The sequence below is a fragment of the Salmo trutta genome, chromosome 38, assembly GCF_901001165.1.
Source record: "Salmo trutta chromosome 38, fSalTru1.1, whole genome shotgun sequence".
Taxonomy (NCBI): domain Eukaryota; kingdom Metazoa; phylum Chordata; class Actinopteri; order Salmoniformes; family Salmonidae; genus Salmo; species Salmo trutta.
The window spans coordinates 13,697,445-13,710,916 of NC_042994.1; the positions used below are offsets into that span (position 1 = coordinate 13,697,445).

Sequence of the window (13,472 nt, forward strand, 5' to 3'; positions counted from 1 at the left end):
CTAACTTTGAATTACACCACTAGCTGGGAGTGTTTTGATTGTGGGTGCGTGTTTGTAAATTAGAGAATGTAAATTAATAGGCCGCCAACATGTGTGTTAGTGTCTGTGTCTTTTGTGTACGTGCGGGTTAGTGTCTGTGTCTTTTGTGTACATGTGTGTATATGTGTGTGTCCAGGATCTTTCTCATTCACAACTATTTGGTTCCAAGGCTTACAGAGGGCTGGAACGACGCCAATTCTCTTTTATGTTCCTCTGCTTGTGTTTTACCATGGTAACCCAGCATGTATTGTAATGGCTTTGTGTGCTTTCCTTCCCTCTTTTTTTTCATTCTTAAGACTGGTGTCCCGCTGCCATAGGCTGGGCCATGGGCCCTGGGCCAAACCTCACTAGGCAGTGTAGTACCACTCAGGTGGGTGGTACGTGTTATTAGCGATGAGATTCTTTCCTTCCCTCTCTCAATAAATGAGCAGAAAACGACAGGGGTATGCAACAAATGTCTCAGCGTTCTGCAAGAAACCAACGTCTAGTTTCGCACAGTGAATGTAAGTATTTTGCATTTTGGACTACATCAGTAGTCCTCTTTACTGATGTAGTGGGCCTCATTGATATTCAGTACAAATCCCCAAATGACCTATTATTGCTTTTTGGTAATACCTTTTGTAATTTGTATCCAAGTCTCTTGGTATAGGGGCCATTAAGTAATGAATAACAAACAATTACAATATTGGAACACGTACTGTAAATAGTACAATATAACCTTTCTTCAACTGTTTGCTTTTGGCATGTTAAATATCTAGTTCAAGACATTACGCGAATAAGTGAATAAGCCTGTACTGTAACCATGGTAGAGAAATCCACAGGTGTCATCGGGGGAGGTGTTTATTGGTCTCCCATCTCTCATGAAATAATAAGGCCAACTGTAGTGAGCTCGAGCTGCTGGATAGGTGGTATGCCGTGTGTGTGTGTTTGTGTGTGTGTGTGTGTGTGTGTGTGTGTGTGTGTGTGTGTGTGTGTGTGTGTGTGTGTGTGTGTGTGTGTGTGTGTGTGTGTGTGTGTGTGTGTGTGTGTGTGTGTGTGTGTGTGTGAGAGAGAGAAAGAGAGCGAGAATGCTCCCTGGTCCCTCCGTGGTTACAGATGAAGCCGGGTAGGTGGTTTGTTGGAAATGAGTTTGTGTGTGTGATCTGTATGTGTGTGAGAGACAGGGATACAGCATTGGGTGCTGACTGGGTCAGTTGGGGGTTAGTTAGCAGTGAGGCTGGAGAAGGGGGTGAGTCACTAATGTGCGGTCTGCTTCAGCCCTCACAGCAAATGCACATTTCCAGATACGATTGTGAATCTGTTAGTCAGTGTCCTACAATACACACACACCTGATTGCTTGTCCCTAGCTGCAGTAAAGCACTTTTTGCTACTCTGTATTAGTCCTAAATGTCCAATGCCATAGCTCTAATGAGCACATATTCACGCACACAGTATAGGCTATAGAAAGCGATGATCCCGTTATAACCAAAAGGCTATCTGTGGTAGACAGAACAAAAGGCTGTTTGAACCGGTAGACCACAACACTTCACATGAATGCATCAATACCCATTACCCAAACAAAAGTTTCTTCTGACAGCATTACCATGCTTGGTCATGGTCTATTCATGCAATCAGTGAATAGAGTTACAAGCAAATTATTAAATAATTGGCAGGGATACATGCACAAAATCACTTTAAATGGAAAGAGGAGGCAGTAGCAGTCTTTGGCCACAAGGTGGGTTACTTGTATATTATATGGAGCCAGTCGTTGAACATCTACTGTAATATCCTGTTTTGATCAATCGTAGTCATTCATATCATAATGATAAATCAACGCATACATGTATAATGTATATTCACCACTTCAACAGTTTCACCTCACCTCCATTCTTAAAATGTCTTCAGTCTAGTCTTCCTATGCTATTACAAAGTATTTCCATCACTTCGTTTTGGCCAAAAAATCTGTCCCCTGTTCCTTTAAGACGGTCTCCAAAGTTTAGCGTATGACGTCAACTTTGGCATATCCATAACGCGAGGCGATCCAGTGGCGGAGATAGGAATCTGAACGGCGGGAGAGACAGGTGAATTTAAAACTGGACGAGAGCGCTTCAGTATCAGGTGGGAGATACATCAATTACAGGTAAGACATTTTAAAAAGAGATTATGAAAACTGCTGTTGTCTTCCTTGAGTTAAATATATTTTTAATAGGAATGTGAAATGGGAATAGGAAGATAAGCCTACTGTATATAAGAACGGAATCGTTCACATTAAAATAGGTGCATTTAGCAATAATTCTAAAAGTCTTATGATAATGAGAGTTTTATATTGTTTTAAGCATGAACTATTAGCTTTAATTTACCCTCAAAAACCCATGTAAGTGTGCTGTAAGAAATAGGGCTTAACTTTGTCAAATACATGAACTACTTCAATGGCAAGGTGTCTTTTCTGTTGAAAATAAAATGATATTCTGGAGAATTGTATGGCCACATTGCTGTAGAAGGTTAGAACTGTCTCTTTCACAGTTTTCTATTTGCATCATCTTGACAGGAAATGCATGTTCAGTGATCGTCATATTTTTTCTTCTTCATTTGAATGAACTGCTAGGGTTGAGCAATGGACCATGCACGAACAATTTACCACACATTTATTTAGTCGTTTTCATGGTTATTTTCATTAACATTTTTGAATTTATATACATATTGCATTGATTATGCCCTACTTAATGGCTTATTGCATGAAAAGTCACTAATTCCATGGAAATATGCTGATTGGCACACTGCCTCTTTTGTGTTTTATTTCCACAGAGAATCATTGAAGATGAACACAGAGGAAAAACAAGAGCTCACGTCATCACAAGACGAAACGATGGGTATGACAGCTTTTTTTCAACGTAGAACTTTCACCATAACTTATATTCCATACCGTAGGCTAATAATCTTTATTGTTGCAAAAAGGATGTTGTGCACAGTGCAATGGTCATAAATTGACTTACAAAAAAAATGATGCCCCCAAAAAAACGTATACGGTTTGAGACGTATGTTAGGCGCCGTATTAAAGACGAAGATGGTGATGGTCTCTTCACAGACGTTAGCAGCGCTGTGACAGATGAGAGGCCACAGGCAGAGGAGGAGGAGAGAGGAGAAGAGGCAGGGGAGAGACAGGGAGAGGAAGAGGAGGCCCCAGAGAAGACCACAGAGAGTGGAATGGAGTGCTCAGAACCCACAGGAAACGAGGGAATGACAGGTACGAAACACATGTTGATGAGAACATTGCCCCCAAAACCATGCTGTATGTATAGTTTACCCACTTGCGCTCAATACTCAACCGACCTATGGGATGATATGCACAAGCCATTGGGCTTCACAGAGGCTGTGAACAAAGGGGGTCAGACGCCCAAGACCACCAAAGTGTTAACCAGTCATTGACTCCATTGTACAACCTGAGTTAGAGGAGTTGCTGGTAACACTTTATTTTAAGGGCCTGTAATAAACAATTTACAAGGCATTTATTAATCATTACTTAAACGTTTATAAACCATTTATGAATCATTTGTAATCATAAGTATACATACGTTTTATTTGCAGTCCCTAATCTAAAGTGAGCGCAATTTATACTTTATGTGTACTTTATAAATGTTTTGAGTGACCAGTGTAATATCTCACAAAAAATATGGGCATGCCATTGGTAGACATTGCTGCAGTACATAGCAATAGAATATGCACACAACACAGGATGTTTAAGGAAATATATACACATGTGTGAATAACTGACTTACTAACATTTACAGATGTGGGAGTAATGATAAATAAAATGGTGAATAAACTGTTTTTAAATGCCTTATAAATGGTTTATTGTGGACCCTTAAATAAAGTGTTAGCGATGTGGTGTCAGTCTACTGGAGGCCATGCTCTTCCTTATTTTAGTATTTTGCCACAGCTACACAGTCGGGGTGTAACCCTGTAGCTCTGAATTTCTACTGAAGCGCGCCCTGCGGTTCACTGCTCTCAGGCCCTGGACTCTATATGGGGCCTCTCTCTGTGCAAAGTTTCCATCGCACCTCTGAGCCCTTTGCATGACAAGGAAGAGAGCATCAGCCACCGCTGAGACCACAATGTGGTTTCTGGATGGAATATAACTTGAGTCTCGACAGGGGTTGGTTGACTGTCAGCAGGGACAGACATTGCAGGCCAGAGCCCAGGACTTGACGTGTACGCAGTTGCAGTTGTAGGATATATAGACTGTAGGACTTAGAGGATAGCCTATACACTGCAGGGCTTGAGATTTACTTGTATGGTATGAGGTGCACACTTGCAGGGTTTGGGTCTTAAACTTGCAATGCTTGGGGTGTAGGCCTACTCTTGCAGGGCTTATTGGTGTGGGGCTGGGCGATATGGCCCAAATATAATTTCACTATATTTTTCTCATTTTTGATGGTATGGCGACATTTGACAGTATTTTATGTTTCTGAATAATACAAGTTCCAAATATGTTTTAGGAGTAGTACATGACCCTAGAACGGCAACAAATTCTAACCCTTTTTTATTCGCGATCAAACTAGGACAAAACTGACAGTGAATTAGTCCAATTGTTGAACTTTTAAGTTATTTAGCACTGTATAAAAATATCTTTAAATATGGTATTGTAAAAATCCATACCGGTATGTAGGTATTCAAAATATATCACCCAGCCCTATATTGGTGTACATTTGCTGGGTTTGAGTTATGCACTTTTAGGACTTGGGTTGCACACTTGCGTGGTTTGGGGTATACACTTCTAACTTGAAAGGCAATGCTACACTTATGGGGAGGGCTATGTTCTCAATCTATATGATCAGAAGAAGATGAAACATGGCTGTTGTTTTCTTTTCTTCAACGTTGACTGAGAGGTTTCTCTATGCCGCTTTGTCCTGCCCTGGTTCTGGTTTCTGAGCATTGAAAGGAAATGCCTTGCTGTTATCTACGAAAAACATCTCCTAAATCTCTCTGACAGTCTGCCTTGTCCTAAATTCGCCTAACCAAACTAGGAGACGTGCTAGTGTCAATATTATTAAATATTCTAACTGTAAATACAAATGTAGAAGTGGTGATGTGGCGTTTATCACAAAGCCTTGTAGAGGTTTCTGTCTGATGATTGGCCCCGTGGAGCTCTGCTAACCCAGCTAGCATATTTGGTGCTTTGGAAGTTGTGGGAATGTACAGTACCAGTCAAAAGTTTGGACACACCTACTCATTCAAGGGTTTTTCTTTATTTTACTATTTTCTACATTGTAGAATAATAGTGAAGACATCAAAACTATGAAATAACACATATGGAATCATGTAGTAACCAAAAAAGTGTTAAACAAATTCTTCAAAGTAGCCACCCTTTGCCTTGATGACAGCTTTGCACAGTCTTGGAATTCTCTCAACCAGCTTCATCAGGTAGTTACCTGCAATGCAATGCATTTAACAGCGGTGCCTTGTTAAAAGTTCATTTGTGGAATGTCTTTCCTTCTTAATACATTTGAGACAAGGTAGGGGTGGTAAAAGACCAAGTCCATATTATGGCAAGAACAGCTCAAATAAGCAAACAGTCCATCATTAATTTAAGACACGAAGGTCAGTCAATGCGGAACATTTCAAGAACTTTGAAAGTTTCTTCAAGCGCAGTCACAAAAACCATCAAGTGCTATGATGAAACTGTCTCTCATGAGGATCGCCACAGGAAAGGAAGACCCAGAGTTACCTCTGCTGCAGAGGATACGTTCATTAGAGTTAACAGCAGGCCCAAAATGATTTTCACAGAGTTCAAGTAACAGACACATCTCAACATCAACTGTTCAGAAGAGACTGAGTGATTCAGGCCTTAATGGTCGAATTGCTGCAAAGAAACCACTACTAAGAAGAAGAGACTTGCTTGGGCCAACAAACAAGAACAATGGACATCAGACCGGTGGGAGTCTGTCCTTTAGTCTGATGAGTCCAAATTTGAGATTTTTGGTTCCAACCGCCGTGCCTTTGTGAGACGCAGAGTAGATGAATGGATGATGTGTGGTTCCCACCGTGAAGCATGGAGGAGGTGGTGTGATGGTGACACTGTCAGTGATTTATTTATAATTTAAGGCATGCTTAACCAACATGACTACCACAGCATTTTGCAGCAATACGCCATCCCATGTTGTTTGCGCTTAGTGGGACTATCATTTGTTTTTCAATAGGACAATGACCCAAAACACACCTCCAGGCTGTGTAAGGGCTATTTAACCAAGAAGGAGAATGATGGAGTGCTGCATCAGATAACCTGGCCTGCACAACCCAATTGAGATGGTTTGGGATGAGTTGGACCGCAGAGTGAAGGAAAAGCAGCCAACAAGTGCTCAGCATATGTGGGAACTCCTTCAAGACTGTTGGATAAGCATTCCAGGTGAAGCTGGTTGAGAGAATGCCAAGAGTGTGCAAAGTTGTCACGGCTAATTTGAAGAATAAAAAATATCTAATAGATTTTGATTTGTTTAAAACTTTTTGGGTCACTACATGATTCTAAATGTGTTATTTCATAGTTTTGATGTCTCAGTATTATTCTACAGCGTAGAAAATAGTAAAAAATTAAGAAAAACTCTTGAATGAGTAGATGTGTCCAAACTTTTGACTGGTACTGTATATTTTCGGTTTCATATTGGTTGTGGGAACGAAGCCATATGTTTCCTGACTGGTAAAACTGAAAGTTTTTTAAACGTTATGAGAATGTTTTATTTTTAAGTTGCAGGAAGATTATGAGAAAGTTTTACTCTGGTTCCTTGAAAGTTTTATTCAAGCTCTGAGAACGGAAATGATAGGTTATTTGGAGGTTTTTTAATAACTTCCTTAATCCTTTCACTGAATGTTTCAATAACACTTAATAACACTGCTATCTTATTGTGGGTTAACTTTTTTGAAATCCAAGCACAGGTAAGACACATGAAAATCCATTTCCTTAAGCAGTACTTATGCAAACACCTTTATTTTTTATTGTGACACACCATCAGTGAGATTTGAACCAATAATCTTCTGTTCTCTAACCATGGAATTAGTCCACTGCACCACCAGGATGCAGCTACCATGCCATGCAAGCACTCATTAAGATCAGGGTTGGCCAATTAGTGGGCATGGCCAACACACCTGAACACCATTAACAAGATAGAGGATAGAGAGCGTTTTGTTGATGCTGAGGACGGAATGTAAATGTAAATCTCTTAACGTTACGAAAGTGTTCTTATGTTTTTTATGGAAAGTTTTCGGAATGTATGTTTTTAAATTACATTCTTAGAACCTTCTCTGAACGTTACAACATTTTGGTTCTCGGAACAATTTGAGGACATTACTTTAAATGGAACCATGAGGAAACCTGTAGGAAACGTTATATTGAAGTAAAGTTGTTTCTTAAGTTTCTTAACAATCTCTCAACAATTTGAGAACATTCCCAATGTCAAACCATTTGGAGAACGTTCCTAGAACATTAGTAACATTGAAATACAATGTAACCATGTTTGAACTTTTAGAAAACATTCTGTTAAAGTAATGAAACGCCAAGAAAATAATGTTTTGTTTTTTTGTCAAGTTCCTTAAATGTGCTGAGAATGTTCCAAAGCCAAGCAACTATCCTGCACCGTTCCCAGAAAGTTGTGGGAAGGTTGTATGTAAAATAACCATATGACAACCACGCTCTCACCAATCTCTATGAATCATCTGCTTCTCAGAATGCTGTGTTAGCTGGGAAGCTTTTTTATGTCCTTAGATAGGTTTTACAACATAGACTGGCATTTTTCTCTTCGCACACTGGCAGTGGACAAAATACTAACTTTTGGGGCTTAAAGTGACAATCAGCAGTAGAAACAATAACAAAGCCCTCTCCCCACCCTGGTTCGGTGAAAAGCCGAGGGTTGGGACTGGAGAAATGTAATCACCCTATCACAAATTCATAGGCAGAGCTATGGATGCAAGGATTGACCATCCATGATATCAAAATTATAGTCTTAACCATGTTTTGAGGCTATATAGGGTTTGTTTACATGTTCTTTGTTTACAAACATTGGAGTAAAACAAGCATGTATTTTGGGTTCTGATGGGCTACGACTGTTGAATTAAGCTCATGAGGCATTTCTAAGTTATATTCTTCAAGAATCTATGGGTACATATAATTCATTTATAAGTCCAAAAATGGATGGAGCGACTGTTAATTGCCCCTTTGAAGTCAGTCAGCTGAAATAAGACTAGTCAAAAAGCAAAAAATATGTTTGTTTTTTTATGTTGTTTTACCACCATAGACCAGTCATAACTAGTATCATGCAATTAGCTCTAGGTGCTCATGAAGTCAAATAACCTCTCTTTCTCCCCCATCCTTCCTAGATGGGGTTCCCGTGAAAACTGAGAGGGAAGAGTATGACGACAATGACGATCAGTACCCCAAGAGTGAAGAAGACGGTGAACGAGACAATTACCTTTACGAAGAAGAGGAAGAAGAGGAGAAGGAAAGGGATGAGGAAGACGAAGGAGAAGAAGAGGGGGAAGGGGAGGAAGAGGGAGAAACCCTTAACGAACCACAGGACCTGTCTCTGGCAGATTATGTAAAGTATGAGAGCACAGGCCCGCAGGACGCCCACGCCGACTCCTCGTTGTACGCAGCAGAACCCCGCAGCCAGGCAGCAGGCAAGCTCAACTGTGACATCTGTGGCCTGTCCTGCGTCAGCATCAATGTGCTGCTCGTGCACAAGCGAAGCCACACCGGTGAGCAGAGTAACACAGCCAAACCAACCCTGACCTTAAATAATGGTGTTTTTGATCAACTTAGTAGATCAAGGTGTTTGATTAAAAGATTTGTGTTTCAATATGTACAGTGACTCATGCGTTACACTTTGAATGGACACATTTGCCTATACATGCGCTCTACATTACTTGCCCTAGTACTGATAAAATGCCATTTCAACATCTGCTATAACACAGTAATTACACTTCACCCAACGGTCTGCTTTATTAGACGTGTGGAACAAACCAAGTGTTACTCCTATTCAGTCACAGTACTACGGAGTAATACATACTAGTAAACGTACCACAGTAGCTCAGCTATGTGCTACATAACTACTGTATCAGTAAGTCTTGGCAGTGTTGACAGAGTTTCTCCATGACGTGGGATCCCTCTGTTTCGCCCTACACCCAGGTGAACGTCCGTTCCACTGCAGCCAGTGTGGTGCCTCCTTCACCCAGAAGGGAAACCTGCTTCGCCACATCAAACTGCACTCCGGGGAGAAGCCCTTCAAGTGCCCTATGTGCAGCTATGCCTGCCGCAGACGAGACGCCCTCAGCGGACACCTGCGCACTCACTCAAGTACCTATCCACCATCTGTGTGCCACCTGCGTTTACATATGTATGACCACACATGCATATCATAAAACACAAACTCAGGTATTTTCCACCTGTTTGCACTTACTTACACACGTGCACAAAATATATGTGTACACATGCAAACACACACACACACACACACACGTAAGTACCTATAACCTGTCTGCACACAGTTATTTAGATATACCACTTCACGTTGGGGCTGTCAGTGACGTTCATTTAAAGGAGGTTCTTGAGGCCTCCCGAGTGGTGCATACCCGGGTTCATTTCCCGGGCTGTGCCACAACTGGGCCGTGGCCGAGAGTCCCATTGGCCCAGTGTCGTCCGGGTTAGGGGATGGTTTGGCCGGTGGGGCTTTACTTGGCCCATCGCGCTCTAGCGACGTATTGTGACGGGCCGGGCGCCTGCAGGTTGACCCCGGTCATCAGGTGAACAGTGTTTCCTCCGACACATTGGTGCGGCTGGCTTCCGGGTTAAGCTGGCGGGTGGTCAGGAGTGCGGTTTGGCGGGTCATGTTTCGGAGGACGCGTGCCTCAACCTTCGCCTCCCGAGCCCGTTGGGGAGTTTCAGCGATGAGACGAGATGGAAATTGGTGAGAAAAAGGGAGTAAAATACAGCAAAAACTAAAGGGAGGTTCTTGCAGAGATCGTAGTTGCCCCATTATTTAACAACAGCCTCAGTAAGCAAAGTGTATGATGGTTTGAAGTGGGAGTTTGTAGTTTTAACTGAAACTCTTTTCTCACAGTAGAGAAGCCCTACAAGTGCAACCACTGCGGTCGCAGTTACAAGCAGCGCAGCTCCCTTGAAGAGCACAGAGAGAGGTGCCATGTGTATATCCAGAACAAAGGCAACGCTGAGAGAGGTGAGAGGCCCTGGAACACTCCTACCTACCCTCTGTTACACACACACACTTCAGACACACACATACACACTTTACTCGTGCAATCACACACACACACACACACACACACACACACACACACACACACACACACATACAACATTCGCAGGCACTCACACGCAGATGTGTGCACATTCTGTTATCTACTCACACATTTGTGCACACACACATACACATCTGCTGGCTGCAGAGTTGTGTAGCTTTATTCCATTTAGTTCATGGTCGTAAGTTGCCCCACCATTACAGCTAAATAGGTCGTGGCTGTTGTGGTGGGAGATGTTGTGTTGTAAGGACACCAGAGGGGAAGTCAGTCAGAAAAGATGTAGGACAAACGTCTCGGTGTTGTGTTCTGACTGCACACCCCCCCCCCCCCCCCAGAAGTCTGTTTGCCTGCCATGGTGGACAGTCAGGACGGTTGCGACACAAACAATACTCTGTCGTTTTGTGGTTGGTTGAATGTCGTAAGTACGGCAGATAGATAGCGTGTGGTGAGGAAGCACATCCTCGACCTGCGGTCTTCCTCCTGCAGGCCTCACTAGTCGATGAGGCAAAACACCAGGAAGTGAGGTCACAGGCTTTGTTATCTTGGCTGCGATCAATTTTTTATTGGTTCCTCTGAGGGTGAGTTTCATTTTAATGTCATTTTGTTTGTTAGTTCTGTAAAAGAAAAAGATCATTTCACCACCTCAAATGCTCGAGGCAGTGGACAATTGCAGCACAGCGGACATAAAGCACACACTTTGTCCTTACTGTACCTCTGTACTGCTAAGAGACCTCTCTCTCTCTTTCTCTCTCTCTCTCTCTCTCTCTCTCTCTCTCTCTCTGTGTGTGTGTGTCTCTCAGCCGGTGAGGACACCCAGGTGTCCAGGACTACTCACATGGGCACGGAGCGCGCTCTGCTACTGGACAGGTTGGCGAGCAACGTGGCCAAACGCAAGAGCTCTATGCCACAGAAGTTCACTGGTAAGACCATTCTGACTCATTCCCCACTTACAGTTCAACTGCCTTGCAGGCTGTCACCTTGGTAGGGTTAACTAGGCAGGGCGAGTGTGTAGGCGGTAAAAACTGCAGATGTTTTTTTTGTTGTTTTTTTGTAGATATAGTCATTCAAACAAAATTAGAAATTGCAATTTTGATTTGATGATTCCTTTGTGACTAGACTGATGGTTGCTTATTCTTTTGAGAAATTGCTAATTTGGTAATTCAATAGCAAGTTGATTAATTGTATGTCTGTGTAATGGCTCTCTGATTACTGGCTTCATTGCTGCACCTGTCATGTTTTTACTATCATCTGACTCCTTGTTACTTGCTACTTGCTGCTGCTGCTGTTATTGTATTGGTGTTTACTGTCAGTTGCATTTAATTAAAACAAATGTACATTTTAATGATTTTTTAAAAAGTGTATCATATTGTTTTCTGTCTAAGCTACATGTCTGTCTGTCTGTCTTTTTCGCTCTCTGTCTGTCTGTCTGTCTGTCTCTCTATCTATGCAGTTCTCCTGTCCCCCCTTGCTTTGCTTGCCAAGCAGGAATACTGGGCAGAACGCCAGCCTCATTTGCTGCACCGCGCCATAGAGTGGTAGACCACTGCCCTAATTTCCCTGCCTGATGTATATGTTAGGTGGGTATGGTTAACCACGCATAGGAATAGAATGTCAATAACATGAAGCAATCGTGGGAGATATGCATTTTGCACACTGGAACACTCTCACACACAAACTGACAAGTATAAACATCTAAGTTGTAGTGCTTCATTGAAGCTTCTACACTACTACTACTGCTGAGTGTTTGAAAAGCGTCAGTTTCAGTAAATGAGTGATTTGTCATCACGTTGACTTCCCAAACCTTAAGGCGTTGTACCCATTTCCAATACCCAGGTCACACTTTCTTGTCAAGCGTCTCCGCTTATCATGAAGTGTTTAGTTTCAGAATTCGAGTCGCTGCAAAGAAACAGCAAGGCATCTGGCCTAAAGAGATCCTACTCTCACCCATCACCCTGACAAATGAACTGAAGTCTTGCAATATAACGACCACAGGAGGAAAAGAGAGGTGGTGTGTTCGACCACAGGGTTGAAAAACAGGCGAGAGCGCGAAACGTGAGCAGATGCCTCCGTCTCCTCTTGTGGTGGAACAGCAGCTGCAGCCGTGGAGACTCAGAGGCCTCTTCGTCTCCTCCTCGTCTCTGGGACTGAGTCCTAAATGGCACCCTATTCCCTATAGTTCACCAAATGGCACCCTATTCCATTGTGCATTCTATAGAGAACAGGGTGACGTTTGGGACACAGATCTCTGTCCTGTCACACCCTCTTGGTGTTCGCTCTGTGGTAGGAAGCCCGTTTATCTACAGGGTCAGCGGCTGCCTGCTAGTTCTCCATTGCGAGAGCTATCAAGATTTCAATTGTACAGAATGTGCTTTTTATCTTCAAGTGTGACCAAGCTTGCTCTTTTGCTTCTGAAGCTCCTTATGGTTAGTGGAGGTGGCTATCTTGTGGCTCCCTCTCCACTGCACGTCTCTGGCTCTTTTCTGAGAGTGAAATTGTTACTGAAGAGCCATTTATATAGAGATATATGTGTATGTATATATATGGCCATATGTATATATAGAGAGAGATATACAGTTGATGTATTTTTGGCTCTGGGTTAGTGGCCCCACCTGCACAGTGCTGAGTGAGTGCTGAGGTGTCTCTCCCTGTGTGGGTGATCCAGGGGACAACGGCGTGTGTCTGGACCTGAGCTTCAACAGGGAGCTGATCCATCGCTCTGACGTCATGGACCCTCCCCTCACCTCCCCAGGATCCGAGAACCACCACAACCACCTGCCCCTCTACACAGGCCAGGACCCTGACTCTGCCTCCCCCCACAGGGCCTACCCCATCCCCCTGAGCCGCGCTGACATGAGCCCCCTGGCCCTCACCAATGGTCACAAGCTGGAGCAGCAGCAGAGCACTGGTCTCGCCTACCTGCCCCGGCCCAGCCAGGGCCACCCTAGCATAGACTCACTCCACGCCGATCGGGCCCAGCTCTCCCAGCCTCTCATCTACAGCCTGGGGCACCTGTTGGGTCCCCACAACAGCCTCCCACACCCCCATACCCAGGCTCACGCGCTCCCCATGCCCCCCCTAGAGGCTCTGAGGGTGGTAAGGAGCGAGGGGGAGGTAGGGGTTGGGGTAGGTACAGGAGCGGGGGCGGTGTACC

The 13,472-nt window shown here is 43.4% G+C and overlaps 1 protein-coding gene across 2 annotated transcripts in view; it reads left to right on the top strand.

The window, feature by feature from the left end:
- Positions 1-1,902: 1,902 nt before the first annotated feature.
- The window catches only part of LOC115178687 (zinc finger protein Aiolos), a 12,478-nt gene continuing 908 nt past the window's right edge, over positions 1,903-13,472 (top strand). The window contains exons 1-8 of one of the 2 annotated variants that reach the window (XM_029739956.1): positions 1,903-2,159; positions 2,825-2,889; positions 3,105-3,263; positions 8,384-8,761; positions 9,192-9,359; positions 10,123-10,239; positions 11,122-11,241; positions 12,984-13,472. The exon at positions 12,984-13,472 is cut by the window's right edge and continues 908 nt beyond it. In XM_029739956.1, the coding sequence (XP_029595816.1) occupies positions 2,838-2,889; positions 3,105-3,263; positions 8,384-8,761; positions 9,192-9,359; positions 10,123-10,239; positions 11,122-11,241; positions 12,984-13,472 (1,483 nt within the window). In that variant the 5' untranslated portion in view covers positions 1,903-2,159; positions 2,825-2,837. Of the gene's footprint in view, positions 2,160-2,399; positions 2,684-2,824; positions 2,890-3,104; positions 3,264-8,383; positions 8,762-9,191; positions 9,360-10,122; positions 10,240-11,121; positions 11,242-12,983 lie in introns of those variants that run through there. The other variant, XM_029739959.1, reaches the window with a different exon arrangement.